This window comes from Mus caroli, unplaced genomic scaffold, assembly GCF_978045245.1.
Source record: "Mus caroli unplaced genomic scaffold, Mus_caroli_1 scaffold_18, whole genome shotgun sequence".
NCBI lineage: Eukaryota > Metazoa > Chordata > Mammalia > Rodentia > Muridae > Mus > Mus caroli.
The window spans coordinates 14,434,695-14,454,671 of record NW_028227273.1 but is presented as its reverse complement, the minus strand read 5'-3'; the positions used below and the strand labels follow the sequence as shown (position 1 = coordinate 14,454,671).

The 19,977-nt window shown below is 40.2% G+C and overlaps 1 protein-coding gene across 1 annotated transcript in view; it reads right to left on the bottom strand.

The window, feature by feature from the left end:
- Sos1 (SOS Ras/Rac guanine nucleotide exchange factor 1) overlaps nt 1-19,977 on the bottom strand; it is an 84,161-nt gene that overhangs the window by 33,387 nt on the left and 30,797 nt on the right. Inside the window, exons 6-10 of the mRNA XM_021185997.3 lie at nt 19,612-19,755; nt 16,001-16,111; nt 15,829-15,927; nt 5,045-5,172; nt 3,655-4,310 (exon numbers count right to left, since the gene is read on the bottom strand). Coding sequence (XP_021041656.1) covers nt 3,655-4,310; nt 5,045-5,172; nt 15,829-15,927; nt 16,001-16,111; nt 19,612-19,755 — 1,138 coding nt within the window. The remainder of the gene's footprint in view (nt 1-3,654; nt 4,311-5,044; nt 5,173-15,828; nt 15,928-16,000; nt 16,112-19,611; nt 19,756-19,977) is intronic.

Here is a 19,977-nt window from a genome sequence, read left to right as displayed (position 1 = left end):
GAGTCAGTTTCTCTTCAATTTTTATTGTCTAAGTAACTTACAATACTCTACATGATGTCGAAGTGCTATATTCACCACTAAAGTTATCAGACTTCCTCATGTATTATATACAGTGCCTTTTACTATATAATAAAAAAGGCATTATTAATTTTAGCTTTTGTTTCAGTGTAAGCCATAACCTATACTGCATGTTAACAAAAACACCCTAATAACCAATTAACCAGATCAAAAAACCCCTTTTTTTATTTGGGGAGACTGAATAAAAGAAAAACAGAGACTAATGTTTACATCAGTTAAGCAGGCACTGCATACACATACTCCACAGACATGCACATAAAAGTTTTTAAAATCTTTTTTAAAAAGCTCGTAAAATCATCTAACAAGCGATAGCTACGTATGTTGTCATTGTAGCTGGAGGAGGCCTTACAATACTGGTTTTATATCTTACAGATCCATGGGTGTCTATCAAAAGCACATTCTATACTGCCATAGTAAGTCAAGAATGGGATGGATGGGATAGTTTGTCTAGGTTAAAAAAAATCATCTTATACTGCAAGTTAAAGACATCAAAGAACAGTGAGTAAACTAGTAACAGTAATTTCACGTACTTCAAGCTCACAACTTAAAAAGTTGCTGGTGGACACCAGTTATACCAGTAACATATTTATGAAATAAAATATTTAACTAAACTTCAAAACAGGACAAAACAATGTCAAAAAACTTAGTTATAACACAGACATTCTTGGTTTTATTTTTCTTTAATACTGGAGGATTTAATTTTTTTTTTCTTTTAATTTTAAAAAGTAAACCACGGGAGCTGGAGAGATGGCTCAGTGAGCACTGGCTGCTCTCCCAGAGGTCCTGAGTTTGATTCCCAGCAACCACGTGGTATCTCACAACCATCTGCAATGGGATCTGATGCCCTCTTCTAGCCTGTATGAAAACAGCCGCAGTGTACTCACATACACATATACGTTTAAATAAAAAAGCAAACCAGGATCGATCGGAGAGAAGGCTCTCCAGGAGGTTAGGGTCACCAGCCGCTCTTCCAGAGGACCTGAGTGTAAAGCAATCCCCCTTCTGGACTCCACCAGCACTTTACACACATGGTGCAGACACAGAGAAACAAAAATCAATCTTAAAAAAAGGTAAGGTAGTCTCATTCAGTTTCCGTAAACTGGACATCATCAAAGCTGTATAAAGCTAGAACGTTCAGGGTTATTTTAAAACCATAAAAAGGTTACTTTATTTTGCATAAAAGTTGACAGCAGCACAGTCATTAGGTGTGCATGATGACATCATGACAAAGGTAGCTTTGCACACACGAGGGATAAAGACTCCTGGGCCACATGACACCGATCTACTGACTGAGTGTGTTCAAGTGTATACACACTCAAAATAAGTAAGTAAGTAAATAAATAAATAAATCGGTTGTAGCTTATAAATGCTAATTATAAATTATTTTTGTCAAATACAATAGCATAGAAAACTACAGAAATGTTTTAGAAACAGAATGTAAATTTTAGAATATATAAATAATGAATACATTTAATTAAAAAAAAAAAAAAGAACAGCTTGCCCTATTGAGTCTCCAGTGATCATTGCTGACCATGCTGTAGAGAAACTTAAACTGTGTCCTTAACAAGCAGAGGTAAAATACACAAGCCACTCTAAATCCTCTAAGAATGACGCCTTCAAAAGATTACTCAGGGCACAGGCCAGTCCCGGGGACACTGCAGTGCTACCATCAATCCACATGTTGATTTGTTTAATTGAGTTTATATGGTTTTTCCTTTGTCCTTTCCATAAAAAACAAGCCAAGCCATATTGAGGATACAGTGAACAGGTTTTAAATTCACAAGATTTAAAAACAAAGATAATGTAGCAAGATAAACAACTTGAACTTTTGTTGTTGAAAAATTATTTAGAGTATCTGAAAACCACAATTTTGGGTTAACAAAGTATTTTTGTTATTTTATAATTCTAAACAGTATACAGAAGGTTGATGAAGATTATGTGAATAGTTAATTTATAATAATTACTAAAAACTGTAGCTCTTTAAAATAGCTTTATATATAACAAGAAAGGTAATCTATTTTTTATGTAACTACTAGGCAGCTTAAATTTTCTTTTTTAAATTTTAGTATTTTTTAAATTTTAATATTTTTTTAAATTTTTGAATAGTAAACACATTGATTATAGAGTCCCTGGTGAAGTTTACAGTAAAGTGGAGCCCGGGATGACGTGACTCATACACATGAACATACATGACATGTTCAGCGTGTCTCAGCGGCTGGGCACTGCCACTGGAAATGCATGTTCAGAGGAGCTGAGTCATCGAAAGAACTTGCCTTTGGAAAACACTCTCGATGTACTATGGGAAAGGCCTGCAAAGAATCCAGAGACCTAAAGCAGAACTAAAGTCCAGCTTGATACCAGAACTATACAGATAATGGCAACCGCACATTTTAAAGCGGTTTGAGATCACTAATAAAAAACAGCACTCCAATTACCTTCTCTCCTTTGGAGTCCCAGCCACACGAAGCTCTACTTGTATTTAATAAATTGAAGGGAAGTCCTTGTTAAATGATCTTCAGTTTTACAAAGTGGGAAAACTAATGGATATTTTTGAGAGTTAATCTTACTAGCACCAGAATAGCTTCCAAAGGAAACAGAGAACTCACTTAGAGGACATTTTAAAAAACAGGAAAATAAATATTCTTCCCCAGAAGCTTGCATTTCCTAAAAATAGGAACATCCTTAAATGAGGAGTATAGGGAGAGAGGTCAATTTTCATAGTCAGGTATTTAAGAATACCATATGATGAGTTATATAATTTTAAATCACAATTTCTCTTAAAGAAAAGACATTAAAAATTTCCATCTAAACTTAGAAATAGCTTTCATAGTCAATATTTTGTGTATGTTTTCTGACAACACACTATGGTGTAGATCTGATGTTAATTTTTGAGATGAAAACTATGGTTCTGGGACATAAAGGGACCCTGATCTGGTGAAGGAGCAAAGTCTGAGCTCAGTGCTATCTGCTCCACCGCAATTCTGAAATGGCAACTATCAAACGCCCCACTATGTGTCAGACCATACAAGACGGCTCAGTATGCCCTTTACCCCTTAACCACTGTACTGAATTCTACCTAGCACCTCTCTAGGTTTTCTTTAAAACCTGTTAAGGTAAAACTGTTTGCATAAGTAACATTAAGAACAAAATACTGAAATGGAAATGGCGTCCAGATTTCCTAAATAGATGTAGGAATGGAGATTAAGAATTTTTGCCACCAGCACAATTTTGATGATGGGTGAATACCTAATGTTTCACTTAGTTTGTAACCCAGTTATAGAATAAGAAAAAAATAATTATACTGGGTAATTATACCTTTTAGACAATCATGTTGATGCTTGGTCTTATTTCTACTGCTTTTTACTGGGTAACGTTAGACAAGTGACCGTTTCTCTTTTGTAAATATGATAGAAAAGATAAAAACATCAAAGAAATACAGAGTGACGGTTTTAGCCAATGCTCCTCTACTAGAGAAGTATCTGCTTGTTGTTAGTTTTCTATCTCAGGCACAGTAACCCACCCATCAAATCAATCCGTTTAAGCAGGAAACAGTTGTAGTCACCGCGTGTTTCTTACCTGCGTACATATGGTATGTAAGCCTCTCAATGAGCTTGAGCACAGTCCCTGCTTTGATAATGGGGATCCCAGCTTTGGGCTGCACATTCTCTTCGAATAGAATATTCTCCTCGGAGTCAGGTTCTGCAAACCTGTACACTTCAGCACTGGGCAGCCTCATCTGCTCCTCCTTCTCCTCCTGCAGCACCGTTACGTCCAGCATCCTCTCCAGGGTGCTGCGGTACTGCAAAGAGATCAGGGCTGCCATCCAGTTGTTTTTCTCTTCAGCTGACTTGGCAGAAAATATAACACTATTGCCGTCTTTCAGAATGATTTCAAAAGCATGCTTGTATTCACTGGTGTCATCTTTATCATTAATCTGTACCTTTCGCATAAAAAACTTTTCTTTAAGCCGATATTCTGCACTGCTAGCACCAGGGAGTCTTGGCTGCCCATGATTTGATTTACAGCAAATCATTAAGCCATCGAAGAGAAATATGTGTCTCTCGTGTTTGGCTCCTACACGTGTAAGAGTTCCTTCCATTATGAACTCATTGCAGCACTGTCCAATGTCCTTCCCCTCCCAGCCATCGATGTTCTTCTGAATCTCGTTCATCTTCTTGATGGCCAGTTGTTTCCCCTTCATCTGCTGGCTGTAAAACCGACATGCAGACTCACTGGGGTGAAGAAGGGAAAGATACTGTTAGCACACGGAAGACAGGATTGAGAGTTCATGCAGATAAGGTGACAGGGCAAAATCTAATTTACAACATCACTGACGTGATATTTACTAATTCCACAAATAATCATACTATAAGAACTAAGCACAGAAATTTTTTTCAGATTTATAAAAATAACAGTGATGTTCAACTACATAAACTCAGGTACAAAACAATCATCTCTGCCTTGAATAGTAAACATTTAGAAAGATAACTATTAAAAAGGAGCCCAACACAGTAAAAAAATTGAGATATGAATTAAGTATTTTTAAATGCACAAGACTCAAAGATAAAAGCATACAGCACATGTTATAATGGGAAAGTAGACCTGCTAACTGAATCAATGTCTGAGTTATACAATTCCCAAACTAAGCAACACTGCTAATTTCACTCTGCTACAACAATGACGCTGGCAGGTCTGCCCGGTACACTGTGCTCCGTCCCCTCCAGCTTACCAGCTGCTCCTCAGGAGGTCCTGGCTGGGAGTAAGCAGGGAAAATGCACAAATATGAAAGGTTTTTCAAACAATAACAAACTCTCCTGGCTTTGATGTCACTTCCTCTGAAAGACCAAGCTTGTCACTAACACTGTTTTCTTCATTGTTTACTCAAGGAGGGGGGGGCTAAGGCTCCTGAATTTGTACCACAACTTTCAGGATAGAAAGGAAGAGACTTTAAAGTGAGAATATTTACCTTAGTCTTCGTTTTGCAAGACTTTTGGAGCAAATTTTTTCCATGCCACTTTGGACATTAAGCAGGGCTGTTATTGCTTGCTTCATACACTCCTTGTCTTCTTGATCTTCACTCTTTTCTTCTAACTGCTGTGGAAAGGGCAGAAGGAGGACCTCACTTTATTTAAGGATAAATGATGCTCATTCAGCTTTCCCGACTTCAGTAATTTTAAATGTTCTATGGATAGATTTTTTCAATTTATTTCACATGTGTCAGTGTTTGCCTGAATGTCTGAAAGTGCACCCTATGAGTGCTTCATGCCCAAAAAAGTCAGAAGAGAATTTCAGATCCCCTGGTACTGGAGTTGCAAGTGGCTGTGACCCATTGTGTGGGTGCTGGGAGCTGAACTAGGGTCCAGTGCAGAAGCAACAAGTGTCTTAACAACTGAGCCACCTCCAGCCTTTCAATTGTTTGAAGCATTTTTCTAGGCTGAGGATGTAGCCTGGTAGTGTTTACCTAGCTTGCATAAAGCCCTGAGTTCTATTCTCTGATACCATGTAGTCCAGACATGGTTGCAGATACCTATAATCACAGGACACAGGAAGAAGAGGCAGCCTTGGGTACACGAGAAGCTGTCTCCACAGAAAAACAGCAGGTCTCCTCATAGTTTCTGCAAGGTTTGGCAGCACATGCATGTCACTCTAGCGGGAATCTAAGGTCAGCCTGAGCTCTGTAAGCAGACGGTTCTGTCTCTGAAAACTTTACTTTTCTGTGTATTACTGTCTGTAGTAACACATCACCAAGTTTTCCATGTGAAAACCATGAGGAACCACTTTAGAAAGAACTGTTAAGCCTTGAAAAAAGCAGTGTCACGTATGTACTCATTGGTCATGTTCCTGAGAAGACACAGCACAGAACTGTTTCCAACTCCCATAGGAGTTTAAGCATGGCTCTAGGCACAAGGATACGCTTTTTTTTTTTTTTTTTGATTTATTTATTTATCATATGTAAGTACACTATAGCTGTCTTCAGACACTCCAGAAGAGGGCGCCAGATCTCGTTACGGATGGTTGTTAGCCACCATGTGGTTGCTGGGATTTGAACTCTGGACCTTAGGAAGAGCAGTCGGGTGCTCTTACCCACTGAGCCATCTCACCAGCCCCACAAGGATACTCTTAAGGATAGAATCAAAAATAAAGTCCAGGGCTGGCAGGATTGCTCAGTAAGGCAGCTGCTGCCAAGCTTGACAGCCTCAGTTCAGTCCTTAAGGACCCACATGGTGGGTGAAGAAAAATGACTCCCGTAAGCAGTTCTCTGATCTCCAAAAACATGTGCTACCCCATCTTCGGCTTACCCCTCCCTACATAAATAAATGAATATTTTTTTAAAAAGTCTTTAAAAATGTAAAGTCCAGAAGCATTCAAGTCATTAACATACAGAGCAAGATGTGACAATAGGGAGAGTATTGTTCCCTCTGTATTTTATTCTGATTAAAGGTATATTTTAAGTGTGTGTGTGTGTGTGTGTGTGTGTGTGTGTGTGTGTGTGTGTGTGTGTGTATGGCTATGGACTTATACATGTGAGTGCAGTGCCCTCACAGGTCAGATGAGGGTGCTGCAGTTACAGATGTTCCCAAACCACCCTCCATGGATGTTAGGAACTTAACGCTTGTCCCTATGGAGCCATCTCTCTGGCTCCTGTTTTTGTTACAACTCAGCAAATACACCCAATGTACAGAATTCTAATATAGAGCATATACCAAAAAACATGTTTAGGGATACACTGGTTTTCTATTCAAAAAATGTTTCAGAGTCCTTTATGTATCATTTAACTTGCATTTTGTATATGAATATATTGGCATATGGAAAATACTGCTTGTGTTTTATTTTATGTGTATGGGTATTTTGGCTGCATGTATGTCTGTGCACCATGTGCCTTGAAGGCCAGAAGAGGATGTCATACCCCTTCAAACAGAGACTCAGACAGTTACTAGCTGGCATGTTGGTGCTGGGACTGAACCTGTGTCCTCTGTAAGAGCAGCCAGTGCTCTTTAACCACTAAGCGACCCCGTCAGCCTCTCTGTTAGTATTTTAAAATTCACAAACCCAAAGTTTTGTGGGTTTTTTTTTTTTTTCATTTTCTTCTTTTCTTTTTTCTGAGACACAGTCTTGTGTGCCTTTGTCTAGCCTTGAACTCCCAATCCTGAGGCCTGGCTCCCCTTTAGTGCTAGTATTATAGGTCTGTGCCACTGTTTATACAGTGCTAGAAAAGCACTGGGTCACCACAGCTTACTCCAGCCCCTAAGGTTTTGAACTCAAGAAGCTCTCTGATGAAATACTTTTAAATGTTCTTTTTGCCTTCACAGTTAACAGGCAAGTGTTCTGCATTTCAGTGTAACAAGACTGTTTTAAGACAGTCTCACGATGTAGACTAGGGTGGCCTCAAACTCAGAGGATCGACTGGATTTCTCCCAAGTGTTGGGGTTCAAGGTTTGTGGTCATCACACATAACTAATAAAAACCTTTCTGTATGCCCATTCTTTTTTTTTTAATTGATTTAAATTAGGAAATCATGTAAACAAAGCTAATTATCCTTAAAGAGGCGGCTTATTCTTGCCACAGAAACAAAGCAGCTGCAGTCATGTAAATGACAGCAAAGAAGCGTTGTCATCGCTTTCCACAGCGACTGTTACCAACACCAAAACTACTAAGACGGTATTGTGTATGCACAGAACCTCACCTAAGAAGCCATTCTAAAGCATAGTAAAAATGTGTATGCCCTGTGGAGAAGATAATAACAATGCGTATGTCCTATCCAGATGATAAAAGTTTAATGAGTTCACTGTCGCTGTCTTCAGACACCAGAGAGGGCATCAGATCCCATTACAGATGGTTGTGAGCCACCATGTAGGTGCTGGGAATTGAACTCAGAACCTATGGAAGAGCAGCCAGTGCTCACTGAGCCATCTCTCCAGCTCCAAAATTTACCTTTTCATAGAAAAGGAGTCACTTATACCCTTGATGACTTTTGGGTTCCTTAGATATAAGCAGTAGGGAGGCCCCTGCATAAGATGTGGTGGCTCATAACTAGTCCAGCATTTGGGAGTCTGAGGCAGAAAGATCACCTCAACTTTAAGGCTAGCTGGGCTACAGAGCTGGGCTTTTTCATATCTGCTTCTGGCCCCTGACTAACAGAAGGAAACAAAGGCAAAGTAGTACTGATGGTATAGTCCATGTATAAGGGCACAGCACGTACAGAGCAGTTCCCAGGAAACCACGGCACAGATGCTGTGAAGGAGCTTCTAAAGAAAACACAGCCGGGTGGGTGTGGTGGTGCAGCCTTTAGTCCCAGCACTTGGGAGGCAGAGGCAGGCAGATTTCTGAGTTCGAGGCCAGCCTGGTTTACAGAGTGAGTTCCAGGACAGCCAGGGCTACACAGAGAAACCCTGTCTCAAAAAAAAAAAAAAAAAAAAAAAAAAAGAAAAGAAAACACAATTTACAGAAGTATTTTCAAGAATAAGACTCAGCAATTTTAACACAAAACAAACTGTAGATGTTTTTTGTGGTACTGGGGACTGAAGCCAGGACTTTGTTCATAGTGAGCAGGCATTTGACTACTGAGTTACATCCCTTCCCCCTCCACAGTGTGTAACTGATTCAAGTTCACGTCAGTCAGAACACAGAATAGCTAGACGGAAGGAACATATGAATTACTGATTGTATTTCTAGAAGCTACTCTTCTCCAACATAATATAAAATGAGTACCATGTACTTAGATGAGTAGGCAGGGAAGACCAGCACCTAAGAGTCATGACTGTTAGTCCAAAGACCTTTCCACTACTGTATACAATTAACCGAAATGAAATAAAACCTATTTAGAAATAGGTTTTTGCAGGTTTAAGTAATCAAACGAAACCATGCTAGATTATGACTGAACCCTAAAGCTCGACTGTGAGAAAGGAAAGGGCAGCGAGACGCTGCCTGACGCAGAGTGGGAAGTGATGTGCATGATCTGAGGCAGGCAGAGGCCACATCCACAGCGTCCAGAGCATCCACAGGGTCCAGAGCGAGGCTCTCCATGAAGCCCAGGGGAACCCTGATGGCTGCTGCCACCTCAGAGCAAGTGAGGCTGTTCCTTAGACCTTCAAAGATGCAGGCCCTCTCAACTCCTGCTCTCTGCCTCTAGAGCAGAAAGAATAAACTACTGAAGACTAATGTTTTCAGCCACTAAGTTTATAGTTTGGTATAGCCTTAGAAAATATCAGCAGGGGGCTGGTGAGATGGCTCAGTGGGTAAGAGCACCTGACTGCTCTTCCGAAGGTCCAGAGTTCAAATCCCAGCAACCACATGGTGGCTCACAACCATCCGTAACGAGATCTGGCGCCCTCTTCTGGAGTGTCTGAAGACAGCTACAGTGTACTTACATATAGTAAATAAATAAATCTTTAAAAAAAAAAAAGAAAAGAAAATATCAGCAGTACATACTACATAACAGTACATACTACATATGTAACAGACTTTAACCTGATTTTTTTTTCCCGATGCAAAAGCAAGAAGTTTATTTTCTGGCGCGTCAAGTAACCTGATTTTTAAAATGAAAGAAAACTCACTTTTCCTTCAGTAAGATGGAGTCAGCATACTGCAAAAAGAATGGGGTAATTCTTCAGGATATAACTAAAGCTGTTTAATTTTTTGGTGAACCAATTCCTAGTAATCATAATTTTGATCACTATATTTAGTTGTAAGAATCCAGTCTAAATTTGTTTAATAAAACCAACAAAATTTCATATAGAAAAGTCACATTATAGGAGCAAATGATTTTTCAAAAGCTCACATTGATTCAGGTATGGTGGCACATGCCTTTGATCCAAGCCGGCAGGAGTCAGAGGCAGGTGGAACTGTGAGTTTGAGGCCAGCCTGGTCTACAAAGAGATTCCAGGACAGCCAGCGCTACACAGAGAAACCCTGTCTCCAAGAAACAACAACAAAGGAAGGTTTTTTTCCACTTCATAAAATATTAACTTTAATGTTTCTAACTAATAAAAGGGTCTAATTTTGAGGAAATAATTTTAAAAATTCAAGTAGTACTAAAATCAGTCAAAATTCAGATCAAAGAGATGGCCCTGATTAAGAGGAGGACATAGTGTTCTTCCAGAGGACCCAAACTTGTCTCCCTGCACCTACCCAGTTGCTCACAGTTGCCTGAAAGTGCAGTCCCAGGGTGTCTAACAACTCTAGTTTCTAAAGGCACCTTCACGAAGAAAGGGCGCACACGCATGAACGCATACATATGATTAAAAATCTTAATAAAAAAATCTTGATAAAAATTTTTATTTGAAAAATTTTACTTTTTAATTGACAAGTAATGAATGAAACCCTGTCTCGAAAAACCAAAAAAAAAATTGACAAGTAAAAATTAAATATGTTTATGGTATACAATATGGTGCTGGACAAAATATTTAATAATATATACTGTCAAATATTTTTCTCAGATGTAAATTCTTAAAATCTACTCAGCAGTTTTCAAAACTATACAATATTATTATTATTTGCTATAGGCACTATATGTGTATATGTGTACACACACACATGTAATGTATGTATGTATATATGTATGTATGCATGTATGCATGTGTGTATATGGGTTTGTTTTTGTTTTGTTTTTCCATTTTGAAGGCTAGTCTTGAATCTTTGTTCCAGGCCCTGGATGTTGTAAACATGTTCTACACTAGGCTGATATTCTCTTGAATTTATTATTCCTTCTGTCATGAGAAAAAGACCCAATCCAGTAAGGAATTCACCCAAGCACTCAGACAGGAGAGCTCTTGGTTAGTGTGGGACAGACCCTAGCTAATGCTTAAGTGGTCCATCCCCAGCTACAATCTCCCTGAGCCTTTAGAGTGGGCTGTGATGTTGTAATCTTATATGTATTCATCTAGGAGTGGCCTTTAGGTCCCCATCCCCAAGCCACATTGTCTGAATTCACAGAGGAATCAGAGTCTCAGTCACCACAAGCAAGACCTAAGCAGATGGAGCCAAGGTTGCATTTCAAGGCGTGTGGCAAATGCTCACTTCTGAAAAGCGAAAAGGGTTTGGAAAAGCAAATTTACAAAAAAAGCAAAACTGCAGAACACTTAATTAAATTCTAATGAAGTCAGAGCCTATTTCCTTTATCTTCCTACATTACCTAGGTAACATATGTTAGGAAGCTAACTTTAAAGTTAGGCAAAGCACCTTAGATTAATCCTACACTTCCATGTGATTTAATATTTTCTGAGTAAGCTTATTAAATTCATTTTAATCATATTTCGATTGACACTATAAAGTTTAATACTTCTTTCCTTCTTCAATCCTAACTCAAGTTTTGTATCCGCTGACAAATCTCCTCCTAACGTCCCCAACCCGTAGGAAACATGACATGACTCTATTTCTTTGTCTGACACTGGTGTGCAAATAACAGCAGAATTCTATCCTATGAATTTGTAAAGTTTAAGGCATTCTAAGTTTCCCAAATAAACACATACACATAAATTTACAGTTAAACTTTAAAACTACAACAGATAGGAGGGATTGAGAAAATACCTATTTTTGCTCCTCATTATTTAATGAGCATTTAACAAACTATTTACATGCCAGGTACTGTGCTAGGCAGGAGAATTCAGAAGCATACAGGCTTCGTTCTGTTTCCTCAGGGAACATAGTGTCTGAAGACGAGGCAGACAATACCAATATGACAGTTCTGTAAGGAGGTGTGAAAGCAGCAGCAGCAGCTTGGGAACAAAGGGGTATCTGACCCTGCAACCCAACAAACTCTCAACTAAAAGGGAGCTTAGAAAAAGAGGGATTCCACCAGGCCAGAGGGAGGAAAAGGAACACAAATGGCACCGTGCACGGAGCTGGCATACCCAGGGCTGCTCAAGCTCATGGGCAGAACTGACGACTGAGATAAAACTAGAGACAGCAGCAGTGGAACTCAAGAATCTAGACTTCCTGTTGCAGGTGCCAGGGAACCAACTGTACCTTTCCATCTCAGAGTTCAAGAAATTACAAAGACGATAGAAAGAAGTTGCTATTGTCTAAACAGTGATATAAAGGTGATGTCACTACAAATGGACACTTGAGGCTGAATACTGAATACATGGTCATTTCTGATGTTAAATCATGAGTGCTGCCAGTAAGGAAGAGAGAAGAATCAAAGGTGGTGTGATGGGTGGGTCCCACACTAGCCAACAAAGACAGAGACGATAGAGAAAAGCAGAGCTCTGGTGGGCAGGAAAATGTGGGTGTGGTCAGTGGCCAGCATTACAGACAGACAGAAACGTCTCCAGTGCTGGAAACATGCAAGTGTCTATGTCAGTGTCATTCATGAAGTAACCTTTACAAATGCACTGTTTGAATGCCTTACCTTGTGAAATAAGCAGGTTATAAACAAGGAAACCAGGGATCAATAAAACAGAGTGACTTTTCTCTAGCTGCACAACAGGCAGAAAGACTTCAGTGTCTACCAAATTCTGAACCCACTCCACATACAGATAAATTATGATTCGGTTCCAACTGCCCCAATCTCATGCAATCAGCTGTCTCCAGAATTACCAAGTATATAGATGGGCATTTAGGATTAATAACAATTCCCCAAAGAAAATAAAATAGAATGCCAAGAATCAGAGGGTGGAGTAGGGAGGCATCTTTTGGTTCACTGGACATTGGAACCTCTTCAATCGTTTCCCTAAGTAACCTACAAATACATGGGTGTATCATACAATTTTTCAAACCTTCTAATAGTGTATACTGACCAGTTCTCCATTTATTTAGATTATGTCATGATACCAGCATCTCAAAGCAGAACCTGAGGCAGCTGGGAAGATAGCTTAGTTGGTAAAATGCTTGCCTAAGTATGAGGACCCAAGTTCAAATGCCACTTAAAAAGTTAGACACTACACACCCGCCTTTAATCCCACAATTCAGGAGGCAGAGGCAGGTGGATTTCTGTGAGTTTATGACTAGTCTAGTGTACATATTGAGTTCCAGGACATCCAGGGATACAGAGGCCCTGCCTTTAAAAAAACAAAAAGACCACAATTAGGCAACTATAATCTCAGCATTGGCAAGACAGACACAAGCAGACCCTTAAAATGGCTGGCCAGCAATTCTAGCTGAATTGGCAGGTTCTACGTTCAATAAAAAACCCTGTCAGGTACACACAAAACTGTGAATAACTGAAGACTTCTTCAGTTCCCCACTGTGGACTCCTGTCCCGCATACATATGCACCACCTACCTACAGACATAATCAGCATTACACCTTTAAAATTCTCCCCTACGAAGATGAGCTGAACGGCATACCAACAGACACAAGCTCAAGTACCAGTAAGACTGGCAGACAGCTTGACAGGTACAAGGGTTCAAGGTTGATCCCCAGGACCCACAATGGTGGCAGGAGGGAATCAACTTTGTCAGTTGTCCTCTGGCCTCATGTACACTTGGTGCACTTGTGTGTGCATTTGCTTGTGTATACACATGGGAAATAAATAAAAATTCAAGTCATACATTCATTCTGAAAGAATCCAGAATGGAAAAAAAGATGAGGTGTGTGTATGGACTGATCCGTGCCCTGTTCCATGTACTACCACACCATATACACTTTGCAATGTAAGGTAAGTCATACTATGAACCAGGAACACACACACACACACACACACACAGTAGAACAACGTTAAGTTCTAAAGTCCTGAGAAATCTTAATTATCTGTATGAAAATCATCTCCCACACCTCCCCAAGGCAAGGTCTCACATACTGTAGCCCGGATTGGCTTAGAATTCTCTACGTCGCTTTGCCTGGTCTCAAATTCATAGTAATCTACCTGCCTTAGTCTCTCTCAAGTGCTGGCACTATAGGTTTGATCCACCATACCCAGATAATTTTAAAAAGCATTCCTTTTTAAAAAGTTAAGTTATTTAGAGTGTGTGCATGTGTGTGTATGCACATGCTTGCTTTTATGTGTACATGTATGGAGACAGGTAAGAAGGGCAGCTTGCAGAAGTCTCTCCCGTCTACCACCTGGGTCCCAGGCGTCACTCACAGCAGTAGCACAGCCTTACTGGCCTTTCTGATTGTTGTGAGACAAGGTTGAACTCAGTGCCTAACTTTTTCTTTAAAAGCCATTTTGAATTATGTGTCTGTTTGTACGCCGTGCATGCACAGGCGCCTAAAGAGGCCAGAGAAAGCCACTGGAACTCCCTGAATGTGGAGTTACAGGTAATTTGTTAGTTGCCCAGCGTGGTGTTAGAAACTGAACTCAGGTCCTCTAGAAGAGCAGCAAGTGCTAAGCCATCTCTCCATCCCTTAAGTTTTCTTATGTGTGTGTGTGTATGTGTGTGTGTGTATGTGTGTGCCTGTGCGTGTGTGTGCGTGTGCGCGTGCGTGCGTGACTGTGTGTGAGAGTATGGGCATTCATATACATGAAGGTCAGGCACAACTCTGGGACACTGGTTCTCTCTTCCCATGTGAGCTTCAAGGGTCAACCTCAAGCTGTCAGGCTTCTGTGACAAGTGCCAGTCACAGGGCCATCTTGCAGTCCTTAATTTTTCTTATTAAGCTGCTTGGATTTTATAACCTTTCAAATTCTCATCAAAGCTTCTTGCTTTTATTTATAAACTAATAAATTTTCAAGTTTTATGTGGCTACTAATCCTGTAGAATTTTTTTACTTAATATTTTGAATTATGATCATTTGGAGAACTTTTACTAGTATACAAATTCACTGCTTCTAAAATAATAACAACACTGAGTTTAACAGACATTGCTGCAGTGCTGAACAATGAAAATCTATTGAACTAACAGTTTTTATTACTTTAGCCTTATTTTCATATTGGGTCCCTGAGGAGAATCTCTGTAGCTATTGAGGTCCTCAGATGGAGATGTGGATGCATATATACAAAGTTGCTTTCAAAGAATCACCATATAAGCAAACAGACCACATGATTAAAAATAAAACTGGGCTCTTCCTCTAAGTGGCCAGAGATGACTTGTGAAGATGGTTCACCACTGGCTTGACCCAGAAAACCCCACAAAATCATGCAAATCAAGAGGGTCAAACCTTCGGGTTCACTTTAAGAACACCCGGGAAACTGCCCAGGCCATCAAGGGTATGCATATCCGCAAAGCCACCAAGTATCTGAAGGATGTCACTTTAAAGAAGCAATGTGTGCCATTCTGGCGGTATAATGGTGGAGTCCAGGCCAAACACTGGGGCTGGACACACGGACAGTAGCCAAAAGAGAGCTGAATTTTTGCTTCACACACTTAAAAATGAGAGAGTAATGCTGAACTTAAGGGTTTAGACATAAGATTGTCTAGTCACTGAGCACATTCAGGTGAACACAGCCCGAGACGCCGACAGCCAGACGCACCTCCAGAGCTCATGGCCAGGTTAACCCATACATGAGCCCCCCTGCCAAATTGAGATGATCCTCACTGACCGTTCCAAAGCCAGAAGAGGAGGCTGCACAGAAAAAGATACCCCAGAAGAAACTGAAGAAACAAGACTTCATGGCACACGAATAAAGTCAGCATAAAATAAATGCAGATAAAAGTAAAATAAATAAATGAAACTGGGCAACTGCTTTACAGTTAAGTAGTAAAGTCAGAAAGCATGCTATTCTTTTGGAGTTACTTAAAATTGCTTCTCAGCCAGACAAAGAAAATGAATACAGACTAATGTGTGTGGATGCTCACATATGTTTGCAAGTGAAGTGGCAAACGATGACACTTGAATGCTTTATAAATAACAATCCGAGATTTTTTTTACCTTCAGAAGTTCAAAGTAATGCAAACAGTGGTACACAGGGGCAAGCAGCAGCCGGGGCAGGACGTACTGGACAGCTTCTTTGAAGCCTTCGCCTATGGACTAAAAAAGGAAGGGATTTAATATTTTTTAGAGTTTACTTTTCTAACATTGTGCAATTTAACAATCACTATACCTGCAAATAAAGTGCTGCCCCAGGCTTTGATAACTGACTAAGAAAATGGCCATGGAATCCAGGTCGTAAAATATCCCGAGCATATGACTCATATGGGTCAAATGCCAGTTCCTGAAAAAAGGAGGACAGTAAAGTAAAAATAATCATAAATAAGAAATGGTCCACCACACAAAGTACAAAAGATTAAATCATAAACATATCTACAGAAACATATTCCTCTTAAGGACTCCAAATAAAAATTGAATGGCTGTTATAATTTTAACAGAATAAATGTAATATCCTCAAGTGAAAGAATCCAGGAGTTCTTCCTTCTGAGCAGCAGAGTCACTGTGTGCTGTGCTGCTTCTCGTTCAAAGGTTCAGTGAACCAGTAGTTGTTCTGAGAGTGGCCTGACCTGGCCCTAGAGACTAGCACAGCTGAACCTGGACAACCAACGGTCTATAAGACGCGAGCCTTAGAGTGCTGATGTTAGGGATGGATTCTTCCGGGTGTGGGGGAGGGCTGGAGAAATGGCTCAGCAGTTACTATTGCTCCTGCAGAGAACCCAGGCTTGGTTCCCAGCACTCACACAGTGGCTTACAACCATCACAACTCCAGCTCCAGGCTATCTGATGCCCTCTTCGGGCTTCTGGGGGTACCAGAGACATATATGGTACAAATACATATAAGCAAAATACATAAAATAAATCTAAAAAATATTTTTGGTGTTAGACATTTACTTTCCTATTTTGTAAATAAGAAGTAACTGTTTCTATCACCTAAAGTTCTGTTTTCATAAAACTAACTTAATCCAAACTGAAAAAAAAAAATCCATCATCATTAATATACCAATCACGATTGAGATATCACTCATAGCAAGGTCTAAAAGAGTATGATGATTGCTGATGAAACACAGAGTAGGTATATTGATTTTAGCACTGAGAGTAGGGCCCTTCCCATCTTTGATCCTGTGCCCTATTCCAGTTATAAAACTGCCAGGAGGGACAGACACAGGCCGGTGAGCAAAGACACCTGTTGACACATCTGCTGACACATCTGCTGACAAGCCTGATGACCTTAGTTCAATCCCTGACCCACAGAGTGGAAGGACAGAAGTGACTTAACAAACTGTCCTCTGACCTCTACTATATGACAGACACACACACACACACACACACACACACACACACACACACACACACACACCCAGCTTCAGGTCCAGAGTGTCTCACCACTGCTAATTCTAGAAGAGATAAGTGGATGAGTGTAGTAGGTAAGAAATAAGACAAGTGATTATGTATTCATTACCTTTAGTGCTGTTTTTAAAGTACTTAAGAAGGCGTTACTCGCCAGAGTACCGTATCTAAGCACTCTGGACACCACACGGTGTCACGCGGCAGGGGACAACGCTCCAGGCCTTCCTGCTTCCTTACATTTTGGATCAACTTGTAATTTAATTATTAATTTGTTCTGTCCCTACTGATTGATGCAATCTGTGCCACATGTCAGAACTGTAATTGCATTCTGTTTCACTGTCTGCCTATACTGGTAGCAACTCTGATGTTCCTATTTACTAAACTGAAGTATGTGGTAAAGCAAATCTCCTCCATGTGCTGTCCTCGACATTGACTTTGTCTCTTCTCCTGAGTGGGTGAGACAGGCTAGATAGGACCTCACTGGACAGCTAGAACTTGCAATGCAAGCCAGGCTTCAGTGCTGGCATTATGAGCATGGACCACACCTCATTTGTACCTATTAAAGATGAGCTTGCTGTGCTCTGGCTCCTCTGTGAATGACTAACATGAATGTAATACTGAGTTTTCCATCCATAAATATAGCATAGAATTTATTACCATTTACTTGTATATTCCATATCAACCTAAATATTTTACAGTTTTTCTTAATAGGTCTTATATACTTTTAGTTAGGTTTTTGAGTTTATTATCATCATTAGTAGTAATAGTAGAATCACATATGTGTATGTGTGTACTAGTGTGCACAGGTCAGAGGACAACATTTGGGAGTCAGTTCTCTTTCTACCACACGTTCTAGGGATTAAACTCTTAAGGCTGGGACACCCCTAGGTACCAAGTGTTGGGGCTGCACAGTGCCTTATGGGTGGGGCCATCTCGCTTGCCCCACTTGCTTACTGTGTGCCTCTGAGACAGGGTGCCTTCTGCCTATCAAGTTCTATGTTCTGGCCTGTGTAGCGGCATAGCAATACTAGTCCTTTCTCTAAGCCAATACAGTGAACTCACCTAGTATTTTAGTATATTTTCTTGTATTTGCTAACTATTGACTATAAACAGACAACCCTTCTTACCCTGCTCCACCTTTTGTACTATGCAGCCCCTTGAGTAGTGCTCCTTAATTCTCCTGGAGGTTTCTACCCAGAGCATTGGCTTTGTCCCATCTGTTTTCTGAGATAGAACCTCTGTGCTGGGTAGTCATTTGTCAACTTGACAAAAGATTGAGAGAACCGATATTGAGAAAAATACCCCCAACTGATTGCCTAGACTGGCGACTGACATGAAGTTCCAAGCCCTCTGCGGGTTGTGGGTGATGCCATCCCCGGGTATAAGTTCTGAGTTAGATATGAAAGCAAGCTGAGCAAGCCAGAGCTACTGTCCTCCAGTCTTCTGCAGTTCCTGCCTCAAGGTTCCCACTCTGGTTTCCCATGACAGGTTGTGTAACCTGTAAACCCCAAGCAGCTCTTGGTCTTGGTGCTTTCAACAGAACTCTAAGAACTTCACACAGATCTAGCCTGATGCCCAGCGTGCTCTGTAGCGGAGAGTGGCACCCATCTTCTCGAAGCCCCGCATCTACTTTCCCATTACTGAGGGTTACCAGGTGTGTGCTACCACACTCAGTTCATATGGCCCTGAGAACTAAACCAAGGGCCTCGTGTTTGCTGGGGAGAGTTTCCCTGGTTCCTCTCTTCTTTCCCACGGGCTCAGCACCAGTATACTAAAAGACTAAACGGGCTTTAGAGCAGGACAAGAACAAGAAACCCCAGAGTGACTACCAGTGGTGACTCACTACAATTAACTCCCAGTTAGCATTGGAAATGCTCAGGGTACCCATGGGATCTGAGCTGTCTGTGCCATGGGCCTGAGTTTCCTAGCACCTCATTGTTCAATTCTAAAAACAAATGTGGCTATCAAATACTGTTTATTTTACTATGTAAAGGGAATTAGCCAAATATATAAGGGAGATTATCTTAATTTTTACAAAAAAATTTGAGACTTCTTATTGTTATTCTTCTTACTTTACAAGTGTGTATAGAGAAGCAAAATATCGGTAACTCGCCTGGAGCTACACATGTAATACACAGCAGTGCTCTAAGCAGTAAGCTGTGAGGACTAGGACCCTACACCCAAGCTTTTCTCACTCACGGGTGGGCTAGCCTTGATCTTTCTATCAAAGTTTCAGAGTGACACCGAGATTGGGCGTAGTGCTTGATAACTATTTCTGTACTTGATAACAGTAATAAATGTTGACCTACGATGAAAAAGAAGCAACGGTATATGACTTGAACTGGAAATAGGAATTATGACCCCCATTTTAATGCCAATGTACTTACAGACAGACTCCTTTTGCTATATAATTGACAATATAATTGATATACTTACTTCTGCTAAGTCTTCAAAACAGCTTCCTACTAATGGGTGGGGACTGCCTTCATCTGTCATTTCTACAGTATCTTCTATATGGCCCAGTAACTTTACACTAAGTTCATGTATATCTACTATACGACTAAATATGTTTTCTACATCCTGCGGAGGAGAGAGAAGTATTAATTCAATCATATTGTATAACAAGATATCTTTTCAGTAAAAAAGAATTATTTTATAATCAAGGTTTAATGTAGATATTGAGTTATTTTAATGACTTACAATAAAAAAATACTTTAAAACTCATTCTTTAGTGATATACAATTAAGAAATACGTCTCTCTACCAATCATTTTGTTTTAGAACATCTTCATACTCTCTTTAC